The sequence below is a fragment of the Sciurus carolinensis genome, chromosome 14 (genome assembly GCF_902686445.1).
Source record: "Sciurus carolinensis chromosome 14, mSciCar1.2, whole genome shotgun sequence".
Classification (NCBI taxonomy): domain Eukaryota; kingdom Metazoa; phylum Chordata; class Mammalia; order Rodentia; family Sciuridae; genus Sciurus; species Sciurus carolinensis.
Window position 1 is genome coordinate 11,086,947 of NC_062226.1, and position 25,821 is coordinate 11,112,767.

At 51.1% G+C, this 25,821-nt stretch overlaps 1 protein-coding gene across 7 annotated transcripts in view; it reads left to right on the forward strand.

Annotated features, from left to right (window-relative positions):
• The window catches only part of Dennd1a (DENN domain containing 1A), a 515,895-nt gene that overhangs the window by 480,073 nt on the left and 10,001 nt on the right, over positions 1-25,821 (forward strand). For 3 of the 7 annotated variants that reach the window (XM_047525191.1, XM_047525194.1, XM_047525193.1), the window contains 2 exons: positions 9,275-9,331; positions 15,112-15,200. In XM_047525191.1, coding sequence (XP_047381147.1) covers positions 9,275-9,331; positions 15,112-15,200 — 146 coding nt within the window. Of the gene's footprint in view, positions 1-9,274; positions 9,332-15,111; positions 15,201-17,097; positions 24,034-25,821 lie in introns of those variants that run through there. The other 4 variants (XM_047525192.1, XM_047525195.1, XM_047525196.1 and 1 more) reach the window with 3 other exon arrangements.

Genomic DNA, 25,821 nt, shown 5'->3' on the forward strand with positions numbered 1-25,821 from the left:
AGATGCATGCAGCTACTTTGTGATCAGGACAGAGGGCTCAAAGGGTGTCACAGGGAGGCCTGCTCGGGGTCAGAAAGGTGCCCTCGACCCCAAAGGGATGCATTTCATCATCTGCCTTCTGATGCTTGTGCCACTTCTCATGGAAGGAGTGGGGGCTAATGGATACACCTGGACTCAGATCATGGCTCTGCCACCTGTTAGCTATAAGGCCTGGCCTAGGCAAGCCACAGAGCAACACAACCTCAGTTTCTTCATCTGTCAAAGGGGGTTTCAACTTCTTGGTGGGCTTGTTGAGATTAGAAACCTTACATGCAGAACTCCAAGCAGAGTGTAGTTCATAGCAAATTCCAAGAAACCATAGCCCCTGTTGATATCAGAGGAATCCTCTCTGGAAGCCCCTCTTCTAGCCTTCTGAGTCATAAGTTCCCACTTTCTGAGAATGTCACCCAGGCACCCTTGATGATATCCCAGATGGCCATCCCAGTGTAGGTAGCAGCAAGGCGCCTGCCTCTTGATTCTGTCTGGGCAAGAATGGCACATGTCAGCAAAGCTCCCTGCCCCTACCCAATCACCGGCCACCAATGGGATGCCACCTATTCAGACCATGCACCTGCACCAACTAAAAACAAAGGGCTCCCCTCCCCCTGCCCCAGTGCTAGCCCTCCTCCCTCCCCCACCACTGTCCCCCAAGCGGCTAGGGTCACCCGGCCGTGGTGCAGCCTTCCCTCCCAGCTGCCTGGCTGCTTTTGTTCAGCATGTGAACTTCCCCGTCAGCCGCGCTCCTTGCACGGGAAGTAATCAGGGATCTTGACAAGGCTTCAAACCACAAATGCCACTACAAATTAACCAGCACCACTACAAAATACTACTCCTGTCAACATCGGGAAGAATGCACTGCTCTTCAGGACCAATCTGAGATGGCTTTCAGCTCAGCACTCACGCATGGCAAAGAGGGTGCTGAGCCTGCAGAGTGAATGGCCGGGAGAGGCAGGGCCTGAGTCCTGAGCATGCCCTCCCCAGAGACAGCAACTTGCCTGGCCCTGGCGGCAGGTGTTGTACTTTTCTCCCAGGACCACCTTCAATCCTGAATGCTCCCCAGCCCTCTTGCAGGTGGCACCTCAGAACAGCAAGTTGTGGGTCACATGGAAAACTTAATTGGAAGTGTGACAACTAGAGATTACACCCCAGCCCCTCCAGCGTCTTCCCTGTGGCATGTGAATGAGGGCAGAAAGCTTCCATTTCCCTGTCTGTGGAATGGGATCACAACAGAGCCTCTACCCCAGCGTTGTCAGCAACAACTGGAGTCTTCTGAGTACCAGTTGGCCTGTTAAGGATGCTCCAGAATGCAGACCCCTTCCTTTCCCACGGAGAAGCCCCTTCACATTGCCATGTGAGCGTATGCTTACTAGATGGACACTTTGTCCTCAACTGTGATGCCCAAGTCTCTCCCATGCAGCATCCCCCTGGATGATAGCCTGTTACCTCTGCAAATGCTTCTGGCCAAGGGTCCCGAAGGTGCTCTGTCAACAGGCCCTGGTCTGTTCCAGCCATCCTCACTGCAGCTGTGAAGCAGAGGCAAGCATTTGATCCTCCCCAACAAGCAGGATCCCCTCAGTGGAGGCTGGACGAGGAGGACTGGAAATAATGACAGGAGTTGGGGGACAGGCGAGAGCCGTGCCTGGGAGCCGGTTGGGCATTTCAAAGGAAACACTCCACAAAAATATCCACACTTCAATGCACTCCCTTTTGGAGGCATATCAAAAGAAGCTCTCTTTTATTTCCATACCTTGCATAATAGCAGATTTCCAGTCCCAAAGAGTAGAGGAGCCTTGCTCCCAGCCCACAGACCCTTTGTAAAGCTGCAACAAGCGCCATCTTCCCCTCCCAACTGGGTCCCTTTCACGCACAGGTCAGAGCATTGATGTGGCTACTAGCCAGGAAAATTAACCAGGTGAACTCTTCCCTCGTTAAACAGCAACAGAGCTTAATTGTGAATTTTCTTTCACCCTCTCCATTCCCAGCAGCTTGTCTGGTTGATGCACATCCCCAGGATGAATGGAGAAACTCCCAGTCCTATCTAGCCTCCCCTCCAGGACCCCAGGGCCTCCTTCCCTAGGGCCAGTTGGAGTCTGGTGGGCAGGGAACCATTCCAATCACAATTTAGACACAAATCAAGGTGTGCTTTGGGACCAGCCTTAGAGGCCAGCCGTCTTGCATACCAGCCCCACTGGGCACATCCCACCTCTTCAGCCCTCAGGAAGGGACATACCTCTCAGGGAAGGTTGCCTCCTCTCCCCAACTCACCCCAGCTTGGCATGCATAGCACCCAGCCTTCAGCAAAGCTGTGCAAGCCTGGTGGCCACCAGCATCTGTCCTCTTCAGCCTCCCTGTCCCTACTTGATTGGGGTCTGGCCTGTCCCCACAACTCTGACATTTCACCTTCTGTGTGACCCTACTTTCCCAGCAGTGAAATGGGGATGCTGCTTTTGACCTCGCACAGATGTTGAAGGAATAGTCCTAGAGATGTCCTCCATTGGAGTGATTCCACGTATACCTAAATAGCCACCATTCCATACCCCTGGCATAGACACCATAGACCCCTCACCCCAGCTGTCATTTTTTAAAAATGTTTTTTTAGTTCTCAATGAAATTTTATTTATTTTTATGTGGTGCTGAGGATGGAACCCAGTGCCTCACACATGCTAGGCAAGCACTCCACCACTGAGCCACAACCCCAGCCCCAGCTGTCATTAATTTGAGCTGAGCTCATAGACCCTCCTCCAAAGTCCTGCCATCTCCATGACTCTGGGCAGGACTCTCATTCCTCATCTATAACATAGGGTAGCAGCCCTTGTTTCCTATAGAGAATTCCCTGAGTTAGCAAAGGTGCCAGGCAGGCAGGAGGTGCCAGGCAGGCTGGCTGGCTCCCCAGGTGCTGGGGACACCCCCTCCCCTCCCACGTGTGCTGCACTCTCTGCCCCCGAGTCAGCGCTCGGCAGTTGAGCGTTTCCCACCCTGCAGCCCCACGTGGGGCGCCCGCTCATCCATGCCGCCCAGGTGATTAAGTTGATATTCCAACACGACTTCCCCTCCTGACCTTTTGGAAACAATGTGTTTTGCTGCATCAACAAATTAACTGCAAATCAGATGCTGTCCTCATAAATGTGGGTTTCATATCCAATGAGCATACTCACCTGGCCCACATGGCTGACAGATAAAAACACAGAGGGCCAGGCCAAGACTGGCAAAGGCCAAAGAGTTCCTCTCTTCTCTGGGACCTCCATGTCAATCACACCTTCAGGCTTCCCCTCTCATGTTCACGTCTCCCAGTAGTCATGTGACCAGGACTGGAAACTGACACTATGGAAGCCTGGACAGTTCCTATGGCTAGAGGGGAATGTCTGTCAACCCTCCCATCCACCCATCCATCTTTTACACCAAGGACACCAAGGTCTCTCTTTTGTGTTCCTGATTACGTTTCTCCCACAGAACTAGAAGAAATGTACACTTCTTAGCCTGACAGTCAAGGTCCTCTTTTCTGACCCCCACCAGCCCTTCCCAGGTCCTGGCCCATCCCATCCTCATATCCAGCCTCACTCTACTCTTGCTACAATGCTGTGACCCGCTGTACCCTGCACCTGAGCTCCCTGCCATCCCCACCCAGTGGAAGGGCCCTTTCTCTATGTTTCTGCAGACCTTGGCATCCCTGTGCCCTGCTTGCATTGTGACCCCTCCATCTGAGTTCTGTTCACCTGTGGGCCCCTGTGCCTGGTACAGAGCATGCTCCACTATCTATTGAATGAACAAGTGAGTCACATGCCTCCTTTGGGAAATACCAGAAAGAGATGCTCAAATGAGGAAAGAAGGGGAAGACAGTGGTCACTTTTTACCAGTCTTTTCTCTAAGGCACAGATCCCTAATAACAGAAGGGATAGGATAGAAAACCCTGCTGGAAAGGATTCCAGAAGACTTTGGGAATTTTAATTGACAAGGATGGCACAAGAGACTAAGAATAACTATTTTTTTAAATTCTGGCTACTAGCCGTGTAACTTCATACTAGTCCCCTAACTCCTCTGAGCTTTCTATTTCCTGTCTCTGTAATGGAAATAATCCTCCTTTAACTTGCCTCACCAGAGAATGTGAAGCTCAAAAGAAAGAAAAGAAGCAGAAATGGTTTAAAAGGAAAACACATCATATAAACAGATTAAAATCCAGTGTCCTTCAACAGAGCTGATTGACAGCACACACCCGTGGAAAACCAAGGACCTCACATCCACGGAATTTTTCTGGGGAGACCTGAGTCCAGTGGGAATATAGGATTGGTTGGGCCCAATTCATCCTCAGGATCCCAGACTGAGCCTCCGCATTGTACTTGCAGCCTGGGAGCATCCTCAATGGCAGTGCTTGTGAGTTGAGGTCATTTCTTGCTCCAGGAGGGCCACCTGAGACAGAGAGAGGTTAAATACTTCACCCAAGTGTTGGAGCCAGTACTGAGCTCAGCTGGAAAAGGAAGAACCATAAAGATACCAATCCATATCTTTCTAACCCACCATACAGTTTTCATGGTTTTAACCCACAAATACTCTTCTTACCTACAATGTGGGTCAAATCTCACTAGACTATACATTCTTTAAGGACAAGGGACTGTGTCTTATTCTCCTCTGAATCCCTGAGCCCTGGCCCCCGAGTAATTGTTTCATCATCATACATGGGAGGAGTCCTTCCACTTGCCAGAGCAAATCTGCTTCCCCAGACATGGCCTTCAGGGACAGGGTTGCTCTGTGTTGTCCATTGAACCCTCCAACCCTCAGGCTACCATCCAGCTCAGGAGGTGCCAAATAAATAGTTAACTGTTCTTAGCCAAGGATGCCAAAGGCCTAGTCTTTTTGAGCTCATGTAAGAAGCAGTGATCAGCAGCCAGGTACAGTGGTGCATGCCTGTAACCCCAGTGACTCCAGAAGCTGAGGCAGCTTCCTGCACACTGGGCTGGTCTCTGGAAAAGGGTGTTTTTCTAATTTGGTCTTCCCTGGCTTCTCTACTTCCCTTCCAGCTTACCACCACTCTACCATGGCCTGTCCTAATTCTCCCCAGAGTACTCAGCCCTCCTCTCACCTCTGCCTTTGTCCCCAGCATATTCGGGAAACTGTAGCCACCTTGGCCAGGCATCCCTGTCACTCCCTCCCACCTTGAAGGCAGAGGCTTCCTCCTGGCCCCATGTCCACTGGGCACCTAACCTTCTTTGAGGTGCCACACTATCCAGCATCACTACAGTGGGGCCCTGGTGATGGTGCTCACAGATGAGGACTCTGAGACCCAGGATTTACCAAAGTTACTCAGGAACAAACTAGGTCTGGAGCCTGGCCTCTGGTGGGACAAAAAGAGGGCTTTCCACAAAGTACGCATTCTAATTTCAAACCTAAATCTGTTCCCCCTCAGTCATCATCCAATCCCTGGTCATCCTCCAGATGCCTGCTGTCGCCAACCTCAGCACTGGTGCCCAGGACCTGCACACCCAATGACAAGGTGCCCTAATAATTAGTGTAGCCATCCCATTCTTCTTCCCTCAATTCTGGGGATCTTTAATACACAACCCCCCACACCAGGAGTTCACCTTTCTCCCCTAGTGGCCCCCCTGGGAAGGCATCCACATCCTGTGTTCCAGCATCAGAGTATTTGAATTAGTGACTGCATCTCCCTTTCCCTGTTACCCTTGTGACTGGATCCCTCAGCGCTGATGGCCTGTGAGGAAAACCCCCTGGATATCAGATAGAGCCAGAATGGTTTCCTGTCTTGGTTGCTTTGTTAGGTTTGGTTTTTATCTATCTGGTTGCGCCAGGACCTCTGTACCACGTTACCCTTCTTGGTGTCATTAATCCCCTCAGCTTACTCTGTCAGCTCCTAGGCTGGGTGTGGCCAAGAAGCTACTGTCCTGCTACCATTTTTAAGTTCCTTTGCAAAAGAGCCAGCACTTCCCCAGAATCTGAAAAAAAAAAAAAAAATAACATTGTTGAGTTTCTACATGGGCCAGAAAGTTTAAGCAAAAGTCATTTGCTGAGCACCTGTGCTGCACTGAGAACTATCCCAGACCCCGTGGAGTAGAGAAATGAACGAGCCAATAATGCCAACCTCTGTGCTGTACATTGGTGAGGAGAGTCAGAGATGAGATTGCGGAGGGAGGGAGGTGGGGCTCAGAGTACACAGGCCTCACTTTCCAGAAGATACTAGTGGGCATTATAGTTTGGTCAAATAAATTTGGGATACAGGACTTTTTAAAAAGAATTTGAAGGTTTTTGCCTGCCTGAGTGGGGTTTTTCAGATGGTAGCCATGCCGTGCTAGCCAGCTTTGTGACTCTCCAAAAGGAGTCGGACAGCAGAAAGCACCTCCCAGGCTGTCAGGCTGGGGAAGCCCCATTGCTCGCTCACACAGTATGGCACCTGGGGCAGTGTTTCCCGACAGACACTTTGGAAGATGTGACCTTCCACTAAGGTGACTTAAGCTGGCAAGTGGCATGTTTGGGCATGTTTTTTCTTTAAGTTCACTCTGGAAGCAGGTATAGAGGATGCATTGGGAAGGGGAGAAAACCTGCTAATGGTGACAGTCACTAATGTCTGGTGGTGGCACCATGCAGGAACCCGATCTGTACCGTCTCACTGAACCTTCTTAACAGTGGGTGGAGTGCCATCACCCCCCATTACCTGTGCTTCACTGATGATCACAGTAAGGCTCTGTGTGGTCAAATTGTGGGCCCAGGGTGACAGAATAGGTGAGGCAAATGGAGTTCCATCCAAGGCTGTCTGACCCCAGAGGCCACCTCCTGAGTGCTTTGTTACACTGCCACCCAACAGGATGCAAGTACCCCAGGCCACAGGTGTCAAGCATGAGAATAGTGGGATTGGAGAAGATGGTTATCCAGAAGTGTAGTGGCCAAGTATGAGAGAAGCAGGGAACAGCGTGGCCTGGGGACAGTATCCTGTGCATGCGTGGAAGGGTGAGCTCCCCTCTCCCTGTCCTCTTCCTTACAAGCGAAGTGACCTGGAGGTTCTGTTCCCTTCTGTCCCGCACTTTTCCTATAAAGCCATGAAGAGGAAGAAACATGGCAGCTGTGCCCATTTCTCCAGGGAACATCCCCAGTCCACAGTAACCACCAGCTGAAGAAAGGGTCACCAGGGCCAGGTTGGGCTTCACTCCCAGATAATGGCAGAAGGTCTGGGGAGCCACAGTGCATTTCCATCCAGATGTGCTCCCATGTGCTACAAGAGGACCCGGTCCTCCATAATTTCTTCCACCAGCTTTTCTCCTGCTCTAACAGGCCCTGTGCTACATACCAGGGATCCAGGTACACCTGTGACGTGGGCCCTGCCCTCCAGGAGTTGGATTTCAAATTCCAAAACAAATGTGAGAACCAAAGTATCATCCTCACCAAGTAGCCCTAGGTCAGCACTGACAGAGAAAAACGTAATGTGAGCTACATGCATGAAGCACACATGGGATTCTAAATGTTTTAGTAAAGGCACTAAAAAAGGAAGAAGAGGGGCTGGGCTGTGGCTTGTGGTAGAGCACTTGCCTAGCATGTGTGAGGTACTGGGTCTGATCCCCAGCACCACATAAAAAAAAATAAATAAAATAGAGGTATTGTGTCCATCTACAACTAAAAAATATATATACTAAAAAAGTTAAAAGAAACAGATGGGATTGGGTTTAGTAATACATTTAGCCCAGTATATTTAAAATATTATCATTTCAACATGTAATCAGTATCAAGGGGGGGAATACTAGAGACAACACCAAGGGTACTTTGAGTCCTTTGCCACCAAGCTTCATCTCCTGCCCTTTCTACTTTTTATTTTGAGATAGGGTCTTACTGAGGCTGGCCTTAAACTCATGATCCTCCTGCTGCCTTAGCCTCCAGAGTCGCTGGGATGACAGGTGTGTGCCCCCATACCCAACCATAAAAAAGTTATTGAGAAACTTTATGTTCTCTCACACTAAGTCTCTGAAGTCTAGTACGACTAGACTTACAGCACACGCCATTCATACTCACCGCACACGGTCATGGCCCCTGTGTTGGCTAGTGCACGTCTAGTCACTGTCAAATGATGATGCGTCTTTCTGAACTGAGGGACTGGAAGCCTGCAGGGTTTGCTGAGGAGGAGGGTGGTCTCTGGTCTTGACTTTGTGTGGATTTTTACTGTCCCACTCTGCCTACCCATTTCCCACACCCATCAGGGAAGATGGAGGGGCTTTTGGAAGGATAAAGTATGGCTTTTGAAATAAAAGTTTGAGGTAGAACCAAGAAGTCTGTGCTCTTTTCTGTATTGCTTTTTTTAAATTTGGTACTGGGGATTGAAGTCAAGGGGAATTAACCACTAAGCCGCATCCCCATCCCCATTTTGTACATTATTTAGGGACAGGGTCTCCCTGAGTTGCTTAGCACCTTGTTGCTGCTAAGGCTAGCTTTGAACTCTCCATCCTGCCGCCTCAGTCTCCCGAGCCTCTGGATTACAGGACTGCACCACAGCACCTGGTTCTATCGCTTTTGATTCAGATCCTGATTTTAAAAGTCAAGCATTTTATGCAGATTGTTTGTCCATCAAACATATATTGAGCAGGAATTTCTTCCCCACATCTCAGACAACCTCCTGCGGGCACAGGGATGAATCCCTATATTTAAAAGGCAGTGTGAGTGCAGGGGCAAGACCCCTCACAGTAGCAGGAAGCACAGGGCAGTGGGAGTCCTGGAGATACCCCCTGCCCCAGGCAGGGTCTTGAAACACAAGTTTGTGTTCAGCAGGCCAGTTCAGATGGGGTAGGTCATAGCACCCAGGGGGCAGGTCGGAGGTAAGGCACGAGAGCCAGAACTACTGGAGAGTCTGCCTTTTGAGGGAGGTCTGTGACGTGGGGCGAAGCAGCAAGTGTCAGAGGATTCGGAATGCAGGCCCAGAGCCTTGAGCACAGGAGAGGCATCAGAGGTTTTGAAACTGGGTGTGACATGATCATATGGCAGTTTAAGTCCCCATCACCACCTAAACTGGAGATCAGAGCAAGGACCCTGTTGGAAGACAACTGCATAATCGAGAGCAGAGACAAGCTCAGAACTAGAGTCAGCAGAGGGGATGGCTTCAGGAAATAGACGGCGGGGGCGAGGGGCGAGAGGCCTCGCAATGGCCCTCTGGCTCTGACGTGAGAGACTGGTCGCTTTCCCCAGGCCGCGTGTGAAGTCCATCAGGCTCTCTGGGTGTGTACTGATGTGTTAAGTTTCCACTTTAATGCAGCCACAAAGACTCCATCCCACTCGACCACCGCCTCCCAAGATACAGCGCTCGAGGCCCGTGAGTAGCCGGTGTTGTGCCCTCCCCGCCTAACACTGCCTGAGCCTCCCCAGCCTGACTAAACCGGGAGTGCGGACTCTCCTGCCTGGCAAAAGGAATCCGGGAATCGGGTTTTTCAGCTTCCTTTGCTGTGTGGCATGAACCTGAACTCGCATTTTCTGGGCTTCTCTCTCCTTTTCCTGAATCAGTTCAGCGACTTCCAGGTCAGAGCTGTAGGTAGTGGGGCTGTTGTGTGCATCATCTGAGCAAATGGCACAGGGCAAGGCCTGTTTCTAGCCAATGAGCTTTCAACCTCGCTCCAAATGCTTCTTCCTCACAAAGGAAGCCAAAAGTCTCGCAGCAGGGGTCTCATTCGTGCCAGCATCTGATGTACCTCCCCCAGGGAGGAGGCTACAGCCAGAGAATCTGGAACACACTCAGGTGGAGACAGGCACCGCTCCCCTGCTCGGCCTCATGGAGAGCTGCCTTCCCGTGACAAGTGTCGAGTAAGGGGGAAGAGCAGGACAAAGCGTGACGAGCCCACCAATACCTGGGAGCCGGCAGGAGGGGAGAGAGGCCCATCCGTGTGTGTTGAAGAAGAATGTCACGAGGTGATATATGGTGTGGGCCACGTGTTGAGCACAGTGGGCTGCTTTCCCTTGTAGTCTCAGGCTCTGTCCCCGCTGAGACACCACAGCTAACAGGTGCCCGAAGGTGGAAAGCTGCCAGGGCCTTTGAAGGGGGGCGGTTCACCAAGAGAAGAGTTTCCCAGACTGCTGTTTAGGCAGCCCGCACCCCATGGCCGGGCACCAGGGCTCAGCTGCATTCGAAGTATGGAAGTGCCTGTCCATCCCATCCTCTCCCATGCACATGTCCAGATCCATCCTCTGAGGGCACAGAGGTCAGGTTGTGCAGGTGACCAGGCCAAACCGAATGTCTGTTTTGAATCTGTAGCTGCTCTCTAGGTGGATGGGAGATGTTCTCTGGTGCTGTTTTTCCCCTTCCCCAGTGTGTGGGGGAGTTGGTGGGTGGGGGTGGAGGAGGGAGAATTTCGATGTCTTTATGTAACAGTCGTGAGTCTACAGTTCCCACCATGGGAGACAATGGATCCATCTTGTGCCCCATCAAACCATGATTAGCCCAAACCCCAATTAGCACCTCTGCCAAGGGGCCGGAATGTTCATGTTCATCGTCATTGGAAGGAAGGCGCAAGCAACAAGAAGACACACTATCAGGGACAGGAAGCCCCTCTGGGTCAAACCTTGTGAGATTTACTGAGCATTTCAGTACAGTCATTAGCAACATGAATTTGGGGAGTAGAGGAACTAGACTTGGATACTAAAGCTGTGTGACGTTGGGCAAGGACTGAAGGTCTCTGAGCCTTACTTCTCTCTGATATAGGCCCTCATTCATAAAGGTGTTCTGTGAGAATGAATGTGGATGACATTTGTAGAGCAACCAGCACAGAGCATGGCATGCAGTAGCGGTCCTTATTCTTATTAACAAGTTTTTACATCTTATGACTTCTTTTTGTGTGTGTCGGGGATGGATCGTAGGGATTGACTCCAGGGACACTCTACCGCTGAACTACAGCCCTAGCCCTTTTTATTTTTTATTTTGAGCCTGGAATTGCCCAGGCTGGCCTGGAACTTGTGGTCCTCCTGCCTCACAGGTGTGCACCCCCACACTGGACCAGGAATGATCTAGTTCATTAAAAGTCCAGGATTTCTCAGCCAACAAATCACTTTAAGTACCTCATCCTAGTTGAGCCTCATAGTAGCTCTGCGAAGTAGGTGTTGTCACCACCCATTTTAGAGATTAGAAAGCAGATGCTTAGTAACCTAACTCAAGTCCCTTGCCGGGGTCACCAAGCCCTAGAACCCATGATCTTTTCAGCATCCCAAACTCACTAGAACCTCCATTTCCACATCAGCAGAAGTGGACTTACTATTAAGTACAGAAGCTGAGCCTTCAGTTGAGAAAAAAAAGTAATCGATAACCTGCTGGCTTCCTGTGGAATATTAGGGCAACCTTAGGTCTGACTGGGTCTCGTCTGTCCTTATTACAGCCCACAGGAGGCAGATGCCATTTCCCCCAATTTGTAGCCAAGACCACAGAGATGATAGGAGGCCACACTGACTTCTGAAGCCAGCCTGGCCTCTTCTGTTCCCCTCCTGAAGCCTCCCCTGAAGCCCAGTTCAGCCATGGGTAGCTCTCAGAATCCTTAGAGGCCTGAGCTCCAAGGCAGGCAGGGAATCAGCATGACTCAGGGCAGGATCTGCCTCTGGAAAAACTCAAGTATTGGAGACAGCCATCATGGACTCCATGTCATTTCCCCAATATGGGGACTTGCCCAGACTAGGGGTGCCTGGCCACTAGTAACTGAGGTCTTAGGGAATAGATTTTGCCGCAAGAGAAGCCTGTATGCAACTGCCTCTGTCCCTGGCTTGCTGAAAGAGGCACTAAGTCTGGCACTCAGGGCCACCTGCCCTAGGTTCTGGTGTGCTGTGGAGGCAGGTTCGAGGTGACCAGCTCCCCCTAGAAGTCAGAGGCCCACCCTCATTTGAAGCACAGCTTGGATACTTCCTAGGTGACCTTAGACAAGACCCTACCTGCTCAAAGCTTTGGTTGGATCATCTATAAGTGAGTTTATTTTGGTGAGGTTGATCATGTCATATACAAGGGGGTCCTAGCACAGTGCCTGGCATCAAGTGGCACATCCATCCCCAAACACCTAGTGCCTAGCAAGTCCAGGTCGGGAGGACTGTTCTTCCTGAGTACATTTGTGCAAATTTCCAGGGGACACCATTACCCAGTAGGTGGGAACTGGGGAGACCTGGAGTATGGGACACTCCAAGGGCCTTGAGGAGGATGACCTGACAACCCCCATGTTGGGAGCCATTGACCCCAGCCAGGCTTTGCTGTGTCACTTAGCTGTGAACATCCCCAGCAGAAGCGCAGCTGTTGGCCCGGGTGGTGGAAGCGTGGGGGGCTAGCCCTCAGCCTTTCTGGCAGGTGCTTTGTAACCCAGCACCTGTGGCTGGAGTTCAGCTGTGACCTCAGGATATGGGTTTCTTCTTGAAAAAAAAAAAAAAGAAAAAAGAAAAAGGAAAGAGCAGGAAAAACTGGTCCCTGTGGCTGGCTGACCAAGGGCAGTGAGCCGGCTCTCCGGGCAGAGGCGGGCTGTGGTCGGCCCACATGCAAAGCACTTTATAAGCTCTGTATTTATTATTTCTTGCTCACCATTAAAATCAAATGTACTCGGTGCTTTTGTATTCAATACACATTTAACCCTGCCGACTTAGATTTCTCAGGTTTTAAATCCAGTGGGGAATTGGCGAGCTTCCCAACTTTCCCCTCCAGTCCCCCTTGAACCAGGCTGGAAATCCCTGTTTAGCATTTTCTCCCCTGGCGCCGCTGGGATCCCGGCAGTGGTGGGGCCGCCCGCGGTGTGTGCGTGTGGTTTTCTCCTCCTTCCCAGCCCCCACCCTTCCTCGGCACTCCAGGAAGAGGGATGTGGTTGCTGAAATATGACGGGAGTTGTCTGCATCGTCTTGTGATTTGGGCTTAATTAAACCATTTTGTCTGTGTGTTTCCGTGCCTGGTTGTGGCTGGCCGCTGCGTGTGTGTGTGTGTGTGTGTGTGTGTGTGTGTGTGTGTGTGATATTCCTCTGTGCACCTTCACCCCTTGTGCATGCCTCCGTGTCTGTTTGTGAGATTGTGTGTACGTTGGAGTCCCGAGGCCTCAGCGTGTCTGGGGGGTGTGAGGATAATTTTTTGTGTGGCTCTGTCCACACAGTCAGGTGTTTGTGGCTCTGGGTGGGTTGTAACTGCCAGGGTGACTGTCTCTGGTCGGTTGTGTCTGTCCCCCTCCCCCGGCTGTTTCATCATCCCTAATGAAGCAGTCTCCTCCATCGATCCTGCTGATTGCCAACCCATTCCTTTTGTTTGTTGGCGCTGAGCCATTCAGCAGCACTCTGACAGCTCAGCTCGTCTAATTAGCTCTGTTGTTCTTTTTCCCTATGTTTCACCACGTTGCAAGTTCAGTTGAAGTTGCCACAAACTTAATCCCCCCATTTCAGCCACAAGTTCACATTCTTAACCCGCCTTTATTACAGCCAGGAGCAGCCCTGTGCAGGATGCGCCGCCAGGCCTTAATGTCTGACCTTCCCTGAACCCCGCGCCCCAGGACCCCCAGGGAAGGGGCAGAGCTGCTCCTCCACCCCAGCTGCACTCCTGCCTTTGTAGGGGGAGGTCTGGGGCGTCCTTCCAGCCAGGGACACTGTTTAAAGCTGCCAGAGGAGTCTGGCCGGGGAAACCAGCTCAGAGTTAGAACAGGGGCAGATATATCCATTCATTTATTCAGCACATGTTGACCGAATATCTGCGGGCACCATTCTGATAACAATAATAGTGACAGTATCATGTGCCTCTTAGATTCTAAGCACAAGCCTTCATGTGTTTCTAAAAATCTCTTTGAACTTCCACTGTATACCAAGCAGAATGCTAGGAAGGAAAGATAATCCTAAAACTCATCTTCTAACTCAGAGGCACCTCCCCTTCTTTCTTTTGTCATTGAGAAGAAGGGAGCATCAAGGTCACAGTGAAGCAGGACTAGCATTTATGGAGCCTGCATTTTGTCCCTTCCCCGTTCTTGAGTCTCCCCAGCAGCCCCGTGGAAGGACACGAAGCACGTTCACTGAGACGCATCTCTGATTTGCCAAACAAAGCTGAGATCAGATTGACCACTTCACAGGAAAAACTTCAGTTAGATGACATGTGTGCAGATGTGAGGCATGATGAGACACTATTAAAACTTGTCTTGTGTGCAGCCAACTTCTGTAATATTGTTCCCAAGCCATTGTGCCATGTCACCCACAAAGCTGGGAGTAGGGGTGTTCAGGGAAAAGGGCAGGCAGGACACAGAGTGTGCCTGCACTCCCCTTCTCTGTCTTGTTGGTGAAACTGAGCTCATGTGTGTCACATCTGCAGGGAAAGCAAGCCCCCTGCCCCAGCCACAATGCTTGGCTTACTGGCCGTGAAATTCATGGAGGGACTTTCTTAGCTTGGCTCTCTCCCCATGTCTCTCTGATGTTGGAAATGGTCAGAGATGATGGTTCCAAATGTAAAGCCATGTAAAATGATTGGACCAAATGAGTCTCCTTCCAAGCATACCTAGAAATTCTCAGCCTGACCCCAACCACACGCTCTGGTGGGGGAGGGAAATATCTTTTTCCTTGGGTCCTCATCTTGGCTTTCAGAGATGGCAGGTCAGGATAAACCATCCTGTCCCAGCTGTGGGGTTGGGAAGCTGTCCACTTCCCAGTACAGCCCTGCCACCCTTGGACCAGGTCTGTGAGCATGGCCACACCTCAGCGGAGCCCCACTGTCTCTCCCATATACAGAGGAAAACAAACATCCTGTAATTCAGTGGTAAAATGAACAAAATACACATGTATACCCCAAAAACAAGTCCGATGAAACATTTCTGCTTACATGCTGGTTTCTGGCTAACAGGAGGGTGAGAGGTTTCTCATGGCGGGGGTCCCTTGTGTCCATCATCTCACTGAACCCTCACTGCTGCCCTGCAAGGAGGCTGGTGGGACTTTCCCCGTCCTGCTGATAAAGAGAACCTTTTCAAATATATCTATCTGCTGCTCGTGACACTGGGGGGCTTTCGTAGCCTGTACCTTGAAAATACCTAAACATTTCTTTTGGGGCTGCTTATCCAAATCTGGAAATGTCCCTGTGTGGCCTTCCCAACTCATGCCTTCTTGGGTATTTTCCTGTGCCTGTCCTAGGTGCGCCCACCCCGTCCACATGTTGTCAAGAGACCGAAGAGCAACATTGCCATGGAAGGCCGCAGGACGTCTATCTCGAGCCCTGAGCAGTGAGTACTATTGCTTCGTTCTTCTCTCTGGAAAAACCCAGTCAGACCAGTGCTTTGGGGTGCCCATGCGTGCCACCCTGGCCTCTGAGAGGCTTTCCTGGAGCCCCAAGCTGGCGTTTCACAAAGAGGTCTGTCAGGGAGCTTGGTCTTCAGTGTTGGCTTCTGTTGGTTCCTTCTGCTCCTTCCAGTTATATCAGTGAAAAGCCCCAGAGGGAACCAGGCACCTGGGCTGGGTGAATGAGGCCCAAAGGGCACTCAGACAGGCTCCAAAGACAAACGGTGCACAGGCAAGGGGCAGCAACCTAGGCAGTGAGACCACCTATCTAACAAGGCCATGCCTTCCTAGCTATGGTGGTGCTGAAGGTCTCTGTGGCTCAAATCTGTATGCAGGTCTTCCTCACCCGCTGCTCCACCTCCCATGCCCCTTTGCTCCCCTGTGCCACATTGTTAGGAAGCTGTGGCTTTTCCTCTCCACCTCCCTTCAGACCACAGCCCAGAGCTGGTAAACAAGTGAAGTGGGATACTAGCCGTGGCCAGAGGATGCTGCTTCTCTTTGTCCACAAGTTCACAGCCCCTGGGCCTTGCCCAGCCATCTCGGTGTCTACCACCAGCCTACTGCAGTGTCTTTAGGAAGCGCATGCTGTCTTCTTGGCCTGGGATTGGAGGAATCAGAAAATTGAGGCCTTTGATTAAGAAGGGGAATGCTCCTCCTGTCCAGCCTGCTTGCAGAAATATCCTCAGGGAAAGAAGTTAAGGGACATGCCAGGTCCTGGCCCTAGTTGGAACCAAAAGAAAGAAACAATTCTGAAATGGCTGTGGCCTAGCCCAGGTCATGGGGCACTTCCTTTCCCAGGATTCCCTGCTTTACAATCAGATATTGCTCAAGACTTTATAGACCCAACCTACCTAGATAGCCAGAGCTCAGGAGTGAGAGTGTGTGTGTGTGTGTGTGTGTGTGTGTGTGTGTGTGTAGAAACTTGGTTGTATGAATTTTGAGGAGCATTCTCCCAAAGTTGGGTGTAGGTTTAACTTTTCCTCTGTACAATAGGATGGTGGGAATGTCGAGGCTGGCTCTGGCCGTGGGTTGTGATTGCCCCCTTGTGGAGAGAATGCTGCATGACTCCAGAATTCCTCAGGCCCTAAAGATTTCTCCTGAGAGAGATGAAATTAACCATTTATCCTTAAAGTCACCTCATTAAAACCGAACTAAATCTTTTAGACACTGTGCTGGGACACAGGTTATGCGCCTATGGGTAGTGTAACCCAGACTATCCTTATGTTGCCTAAAACACCCCAGACCAGCCACACTCCACGTCTATGGAAAAGCATCACCCATTATGTGACCAGTTCCCTGGTTAGAGGTTGGACTTCCCGACCATGTTTACTTATGCTGTTACTCTTCCAAACCCAGTGATAAGGGATGGCTCTAGGGTGCACCGCAGAGCCAGCACTGAGGGTGCCATGGCCCTCAATATCACCTATGCTGTGTTCGAGTTGTTTTTCATTTCTTTTCGCAATGTGCCCCATCTTAGATTTCTTCTTGGGAAGTTTCTGGGGTTGAGATGAACCAGCAGGAGCATGGGGGCTGACTTAGGGGGTTGGCCAACTAGCAGTGATAGAAGACAAACGACAGGTCTTCTGTGACCATGCCTCACAGCAGCGTGGCCCACAGGGAGGTAGAGCAGTACGTTTGGGGACATCATTGCAAGGGTTTCTTTTCACATTTTCTTAATGAGGAGGGGAGGCTGTGCTCCCATAATGCCAGTGACATTTCTGGTGCCACCCGGGTGTTTTCCTGTGTCTTTTCCATGCTGCCACCCCCCCCCCATAGTGCTCCTCCACTTCCAAATGCCATGTCACAACAGCACTTGGATGTGTTTTTCTCAACTGTCATCAGCTCCAGCTGGCAAGACCAACTTCTTGAAACACAGGAAGCATCCAGCGGAAAATATTTTAATAAAACAGACTCCTCATAAAATATTGTTCTGGGGGGAAGGAAACCAGCTCCTCCAATCTGTCAGCATTGTGTGGGGAGAGACGAGAAGATGAGCCGGCAGGCAGGAGCCAAGGCCTAATGGGTGTTTGTCGGGGCTGGTTCTGTGTCGGGTACATGGACTTGGGCCTGGGCCTTTCATCTGGCCTGGGTTTTCTTGTATGCTGGGTCTTCATCTCCACTGAGAATATCAAAGCGCCTCAGAAACTTAGAGAACTGGGGCGGCAGAAGAGGATGTGGGATCTTTGAAGTTGAAGGGGGGAGATTCAGCACTCCTGACTTCTTGCCCCAATCCTCCCTTCCAATGGCACATCCCATAATTAACTGTAGACAGCGAGACAGCTGATTAAGAACAAGAGCGTCCTCTGCAGCCGCTGAGCATCCTGGGATCCATCAATGCTCAGCAGCAGCGTCCTGCAGCTCTCTGGCCACTCCATCGCTGGAGTTTGTTCCTTCCTTTGTAGCTGATGTCCATCTGTCCATCTATGCATTCATGTGTCCATTCATTCAACAAATATCTCTGAAAGCCTGCTAGATGCAGGCTGCATAGCATTTTTAAAAGGAGACCTTAGAGGGGAGTTCCCATGGTGACTCTTCTGTTGACTTGCATTTGCCCAAAATGATATTTTTCTCCATCGAAATTTCTTTCTGAATCAAGGATAGGTTTCTGAGCCTCATGAGGCCATTTATTGGCGTTTGCAAGGATACTTCCAAAATATTGGGGGGGAAACATTCCCTCTATTTTTCAGTTACCTTTAGTTGATTAACATGCAGTTAATCTTTTTCTCCAAGAAATATTAGCTTCTTCCATTATTATTCAGAGCAGGGCGAATGGGATGCCCTCAACTGGCAGGAGAGGTCTGGGTGAGATGCCAGTCAGCAGGAAGTGCCCTGAAGCCCCTCGAAGTTCCAGACCCTCTGGGGCTGGCAGTTCCCCCTTCCACAGAGTGGGAGCTTAGACTCAGAAAATGCATTTGGCAGTGTTCCCAAGGTGGCAGGGCCAGGAGTCAGTGTCCTGGTCTGTTTCGTTCTCTCCGTTGCACTCTGCTCCCCTCATTGGGATAGGTCCTGTCGGGGTCCATTTGTAGTCTGGCTTTGCCCAGGGAGATAACTCCATGTCCTAAGATGCCTTGTCCAGCTCACCACACCTCCCCTTGGTTTCCCTGGAGCCAGGAATTGGGAACTCGAGTCCCTCAGCCCAACTTCTGCCACAGAGCAGTGTCCACAGGCACCTGAGTATTTCTACTTGGGGAAGGAGAGAGATGTGACATTTACTAAACACCCCTAAGGTTATGAAAGGTGGGTGGTGGCTTTCCCACTTAGCAGATAGAGAAACTGAGGCTCAGGGAGAACTTCCAGTAACTTGTCCAAGGGCTCTTGGACAGAACAAGGTACGTCCTTTCTTCACCACCAGCCGGGGTTTTTGTTCACAACCTAATTATGCCTCTGTGCTGCTCTGAGTAGTGAGAACATGGCTGCCGCGATAGGTGAGGGAGGCTCACGGCTCCCCGCCCATTAAAGGTGGGCCTTGGCAGTTTCCTGCTGGAACATGCCCAGCTGCCAGGCCCCAAGTTTTTCCCTTTTGGCTTTTCCAGGTTCCAGGGAAATTCCCATTCAACTTGATGCTTAGAGCCTAAAAGCAGCTTGAAAAGGCAACACTGATCAGAACTGCCTGCCCCTCAGGACTAAGGCAAGGCCAGGGTGACCATGCTGACCCCCAGGGGCCTCCTCCTACCAGGCAGGCTGCCATTTGTTCCCTGCTAGGAGGTGGCAGGGAAGGCCAGTGGCTGAGAATATGGAGGGAGATTATTTTATGCATCTGCCAGCTGGTTAATCTTCACAACCCAGATGCAGGGCTGTCCTCTGAGTACTAGGTCAAGGCACTTGCAGGTAGCAGTGGGTCTGATGGGGACTGGGCATGACACCTGCTCAGCTGAGCTTGTTTGACTACACACCTTGTCTCCTAATGAGTGGGACTAATGAGTCTGCCTGACCCTGTGCCCCATATTAGATCTTCAGATTGTTTCCAGGTTTTCATTCAGATGATAAATGCCAGGGTAAATATCTTAATCTCCAAGCTTCCTCTCATTTTATACATTATAAGAAATGGAATTAACAGCTACCTTTAGCTGTGAACTACTAGAAAGTGCTAAGCACTTTACGTACACCATTTCATTTAGTCCTCACAAGAAATCTTGGAAGCCAGGTATTATGAGCTCTATTTCATAGAAATAGCTGAGACTCCAAGAAGTTGTCACTGCCCTTGGTCACGCAGCTAGTTATTGGTAGAGCCGAGCTTCAAACACGTCTCTCTAATGCAAGAAGCAATACTCTTAACCAGTCATATAGGAAGATATCTGCCCTGTATTGCTAAAAAACTTTCTAAAAGAATTGTTCTGGGGCTGGGGAGATAGCTCAGTCGGTAGAGTGCTTGCCTTGCAAGCACAAGGCCCTGAGTTCGATCCCCAGCACACAAAAAAAATAAAAAAATAAAAGAATTGTTCTACTTGATATGTCCATCACAACTGGACTCCCCAGAAATCTGGGGAGCTGGCATTAGATATCCTCTGAACAAGGAAATGACCCACAGGTATATAGCTGTGTATGGCTGGACAGAATCTGTACACCAAATGGCCAGTCCATGCTGCTGAGGATCCAGATTATCTGATCATCTGAATTATACCACATGACCCCAACTCCAGGCCCCAGAAGATTAAAATAAGATTAGAAGAAGCTGCCAGAAGCATTTAGTGAGTACTCTTCCCAAAGCCCAGGTCTTGAATACTTAGTATTCCCCTCTCTTGACCAGCTGCTGGCAGAAGATGACGTGCTTCTTTGGCACAGCAGACATGCCTCACTTTTCTCAATGACAATTGTTCCCACTGTCTTTCAAAACAGAGCAGAGCCCCCTTTCTCTCCTGCACAGCCCAGAGCTGCCCTGGGGGTGTGGGTCAGTCATTTGGATGGTGGCCTGGTACATGGGCAGGGCTTTGGCATCCAACACACCCAGGTCACCCCGCCACCAACCACCAGCCCTGAGGCTCTGGGCTCCTTGCCTTCTGCTTTTAACACCATGCCTGTTAACATCCCAAGGAGTGTGGTTTGGGAAACTGCCCACAGGAGCCACAGTCACATCCTGAGTTAGCAAAGCGCATGGCTTCCCCTCCTGTAGCCATTGCTGTGGCCTCAGCACTCTGCCCCAACACTCCCCTGAGCCACTCACTCCCCCTTCCCATATGCACAATCCCCCAGGATGCCCCCAATGTAGCTCTGAACTGCCCTGCTGTAGTTTTCTCTTTACATCTTGTGCCTGCACATACACCAGTGGTCTGCAGCTCCTCCAGGGCTGGAGCTGTGTGTCCTCCAGCTTTGACTCTCCAGCTCCCAAACCAGATCCCAGCCTGGATCTCTGTTCAGAGATGTTTCCTGAATTAATAAGCAAAGGAATTTAGTAAAGGAAGGTGCCCTGGCAAGGGGCAACTGTCAGTTAACAGCCACAAATATGTAAAGAGCACCTATCATGTGCCAGGTATAATCAGGACATGACTGTTAAACTGCCAATACCTTGTCCTCCCGGCCTCATAAGAACCAGGAACTGTGATCAGCCCCAGGAGCAAGTCTCCAAGATGCCAGCTGAGCCCTGGGCCCCAGCAGGGAAGGGCCAGCTGTCCTGGCGCTACCCACTGGCAGGCTGCCAGGACCTACTGCCTGAGCGGCCAGGAGACCAAACACCCGAGCAGAAGGTCACAGACCCAATTAGCAGGGTGAGAGGCTTCTGACCTGGTTCACACCCCCACCATGCACCAGTGAATTCTGGGCCTTGGAGACAAAGCCAGCCTGAAGTCAGACATGGAGCCCAAGCCAGAATGGAAAAGCAAGAACTGCCAGGGAGCCCTTCCCCATCTCCAGAAGCTCCGGTGATCCACAGCAGCCCAGGAAAACAGAGGACCCTCTGTCTCCATTACTTCTCTGTGCCACGTGGAGGGACAGGCTTTTCCCAGGACTGTCACCACAGGAAGAGTTCTTTACTGCTAGAAAACTGAGTCTTAAAGATGCTTTAGAAAAGGGCCATGGCCTCAAGAAGTACTGATTTTAGTCACTTCTGAAAGGCTTTGCCACCTCTACCGAGACCCCAATTTCCTGCAGATTCCATGTCACCTTTTCTGAAGAGCACTTGGTTAACCTCCCTGCACCTGCCCCCCAACAGATATCTTCCCAGCCAACTCATTGTTAGCTCCACTCAACTACAAGGAAGCCAGAGCTGTAGTAGGTGGGACAGTTCATCCTGAGGCAGGATGCGTACCCAGGGCTGCTGGATCCCACTGGCCCTGCCCTGTCAACGCCACCACTGCTGCCATGGTCCCTAGAGCTTAACCCCCAGGTCCAGGCTCTTGGCAGAGGTCATCCTCAGGATGAGGGACAGTGTTTATGTACAGTCCACAAATGTCTCTTCTTGTTCAAGGAAACCACCCCAAAAATGTCCCCATCCCAACCTTCCTTCCAGTACAACCTGGTGTGTGGGCAGAGGAGCAGAGCCCATGCACTGTGCTCAGGCCTCTCCCTGAATGCCTGTCCACCATGGGTTTGGAAGCACTTCTCAGGACATGCTGGGGCACAGACTGGACCTGTGAGATGGGCATTAGTGACTGTTGTTGAAAGAAGGAGTGAATGAACGAACATACAAGTGACAAAGGATCCAACAGATGCACCAGTGAAGGTTCAGAAGGCAGAGCCCAGGGCATCCAGCCAGTATGACTGTCTGCTCACCTGCCTGCCATCCTGTCACCCAGCCTTGCCCGTGGCCCTCAGTCCTGTGCCAGTCCTAGGCCCCCACCACCTGCCCTTCCAACCCACCCAGCCTCTTCTCTGAACTGCCCAGCCTGACATCACCTACCCTTGCCGCTCCTCAGAGCCACCTCTCGGCAATTGGGCAGCCACCATGCACTCAGGATGAAAAACCCAGCACCCACAATGCCTCCCTGGAGCCTGGTTGGTCCAAGAGCCCCTGTACCAGAGACACCTCCCCATTCTGTCCTCTGGCAGAACAAGTGCCTAATGGAAGGACCTGGTTGCCCACACTCACCTGTCTCCATTAGACCAGTGCAGTGACAACAGAACTGCCTCCTGGTGGTGATTCGTGACAACCTCATCCTCATCACCATCCTTCAGCAGATATCCACCTGAGACCCAGTGCCAAGACCCACCGCAGCCCGTGGTGCGTCTGTCTCCCATTCCTTCCACAAACAAAAACCTGGCTCTTACCCTGGGCCACTCCGGGAGGAGCCTCAGCCCAGGTCCAGAGTTTCCTCCAGGTCCTGAGCTACACTGGCTCCCCCAAAGACCCGCAGCCTTGCTTCAGATCCTTTTCCTATCCTTCCACTTGCCACTAAAGGTGTGATCTGGAGTGCTGGCCCCATGTCGCAGTTGTGGAAAGAAGCAGCAGAATCTGCAGGCGAGGGTTCTCAGGTGATTGCCAAGTCCTGTTGTGCCCAGCTGAGGACCACTCGCCCTGGAAGGCAGAGACCACCTTCTTCGTCCATGAACACCTAAGAAGACCCTGCACAGTACCCAGCATCTCTCAGTTGGCAAACGAAAGTGGCATGTGGGTAAAAGTGAGTGCTTGCTATGCACAAAGACCTCTGCACGTATTTTCATTTGACTTTTACAGTTCAACTTTCAGAAGAGCCACAGACTTTCCATTTCACAGAGAAGAAATCAGAGTTTAGGGAGGTAAAGTGACTTTTCCAAGGTACCCTGGATAGGAAGGGGTAAAAAGTGGACATGCTGACACTGGATGGGTAGGCAGGACCTGGCTTCATCCTGTGTCCTGTCCCTGCTCATCACCCCACCAGGGCCCTGTCACCAAGGGGTGATGAGTGGCCAAGTCACTTACGACGTGAAGACAGTTTGTGCTGGAGTGAAATGATCTTTTAAAAAATGATCACCAGCTCCCCTTCATTACCTCCAGAGACCGAGTCCTGGCTGATTTCTTCCCATCTTTATCTCAAGTACATTTAAATGTCAATTAAATTTGAAATATCTACATTTGTCAGCATTTCATTTTGGGCCAGCGTGACGTGCTGCTGATTTGTCCACGCGATGTGACACATGAAAAAAACTCTCGAGATGCAGATCTTCCTCATTAAAAAATAAGCCAGTGCGATCCCAGTGCAGCAGAGAGCACAGAGCACATCCCCGCTTCCTGACGCCGTGTCTCTGACATGGTATTTAAAAAGGAACAGCCTCGCCTGTCACCACTGTCACACGCGCGTGCTAACTGGCGACACGTTAAACCAAACATTAGAAAGGGCTCAGGAGTCATCTGCATGGGAACTCTGTGCCCGCGCGGCGGGCAGAGGCGGGGGCAGCGGTGGGCTGCTGGGGTCCGAGCGCTGATGGACAGCGGGCCTTTCTTTTGCGCTGAGACGTCGGCAGCCCTCGCTGGGGAGCCAAGTTCGCCACGACCTGCCTTTTCACAGAAGCCCTTTGTGTGTAATAAAATCCAGGCAAGTGGTGGGTGGCAGACTGCACGGTAGTAGCTGAATTGGGTTAATGAGGAAAGAGGTACACTTTTTTTTTCCATATTCTGCCTTAAGCTAATAAAAAATTTAAACCTGGACGTTTTCAATGGTTCATCCTTTATCTCTGACAAATATCTGACTGTATGTTTCGGGGGAACATGAACAGCTGAATTTAAATAAGTTTATTTTGAAATCTCACCTTTCATTAAAAGTAGAAGGGGAAATACCCTACCTCTCATTCCATTGTTTCAGATCTGGGAGACTGAAGAGGCAGGACCCCACAGTGGTTTAGAGTCAGGCAAATCCAGATTCAGTCCCGGCTCTGCTTCAGCTGCTGTGTGACTCCAGCAAGGAGCTCTGCGTCTCTGGACCTTGGCTTCTTTGTCATAAGGAATCAGTGAGAAATTGTATGAATAGCATTTGGCTTGGGAGTTCTTCTTGGGTCAGTGTGGTCTGGTCGTCCATGTGGCCTGGACATGACAAAGCTCTGACCTGACCAAATCACATGGTAAGCTTCTTCCAGGTGCCTCGGCACTCTTGAGAGACAGGGTGTTGTCAAAGTCGCTGCCCAACCAGCCTAGCCCAGCCAAGAGAGCCAGCTGGAGGAAGAAGCTAGTTAGTGGGCTGGAAAGTGAGGCTCCCTCTCCTCCCGCTCCTCACTCATACGTGTGCCAGACGTGCCGGATCTTGACTATGGCCTGCACGGCAGCAGCCTAACTTAACAGTGACACCAAGACCTGGACCAACTCAAAGCACTTTGCTCTTCTGTGAATCCAGAAATTCCTGGCAGGTTTAGTGGCATTCAGCTGACACGCCAGGCTGCAATCTATGCTTTTCTGTCACAGTCAGAGTGGAGGCCTTGCTCAGGAAGGTGGGTTCGAGGGCCACCTGAGAACCTTATTCCATTTGACCCGGGCAGGGGCTGGTGTCCCACCCCCCACCCCCAGCCCATCCACCATCAGCACCCCTGCCAGGAAAGTTAGGATGGAGAGTCTGGGCCGGCAGCCCTGCTTGTCACTTCCTGGCTGTGAGAACTGGTATTTCTCTCTCCTTCCCCGGTGATCCCCAGTGCTCCACTAGCACTGGGTCTGCTCACAGTCAGAGACAGAAAGAGCCTCTTGGTTGGATGCACAGACAGATGGGCGAATGGGTGGGCAGAAGTCAGGAAGGTTCCTTCCTCTATGAGATTAGTGCAGTGACTCCTTCCATCAGGCTTCTGTGCTGGGTGGAAACAGCATCTGACAAGCCCTGGCCAGTCTGCTTGTGGGTACTTTTTGAACACTTTCCCCTGCGTACCTGACACCCCCCACACACACACTTGCATGGTCCCATTCTTCGTGTCTGAGCATCTCAGAAGACAGGCAGGGAACCCAGAAAAGAAACCCTTAGACCAAAGCCACAACTGATGAAAAGAGCCACGTGATGTGGCAGGGTTCCAGGGAGGTGGTAATGTGGGGTTCCCCCAGCATGCCGCTCTCGTGCAGTGGATCACAAACTTCCCCGGTGCTAATGCATGCTCCAGGTGGGGAGAAAGAACAGGCCAGGCCGCTGCCCTTGAGGAGCTCAACTCAGAAGCAGAATCACAAGAGAGCAAATAGTATGTATGAAGCACCAAGCGGAGCCCAGGAGAACTGACTATCTAGGGAGAAAACAGTTGAGAACTCCAGGGGACTTCCTGGGGCTGCCATTTGGGCTGAATCTTCAAGATGGAAGATCAGTCAATGCACCAGGCAAAGACGGGAGGGCCTAGTGACAAAGGACACTTGACTCAGAAATGGGAGCCAGTTGATGTGTACCAGGAGGACAGAAGGGGCCACAGGGGTGGCGGGGCCACATGCAGCACTGACCTGCCCTGCATGGACCTGGCACTCAGCACTGCCTAAGGCCGCCCTTACCCCCCCACATCAGCACCTTCCATAAGCCACCCAGAGTGAGGGGCCCTGCCTCATCTGCCCAGGGGCAGTGCCATGTGGAGAGTAAGAATGGGTTTCCTAATATTTATTTATTTATTTATGTATTTTTTTATTTATTTATTGGGGGGCAGGTACCAGGGATTATACTCAGGGGCACTGAACCACTGGGCCCCATCCCCAGCCCTGTTTTGTAT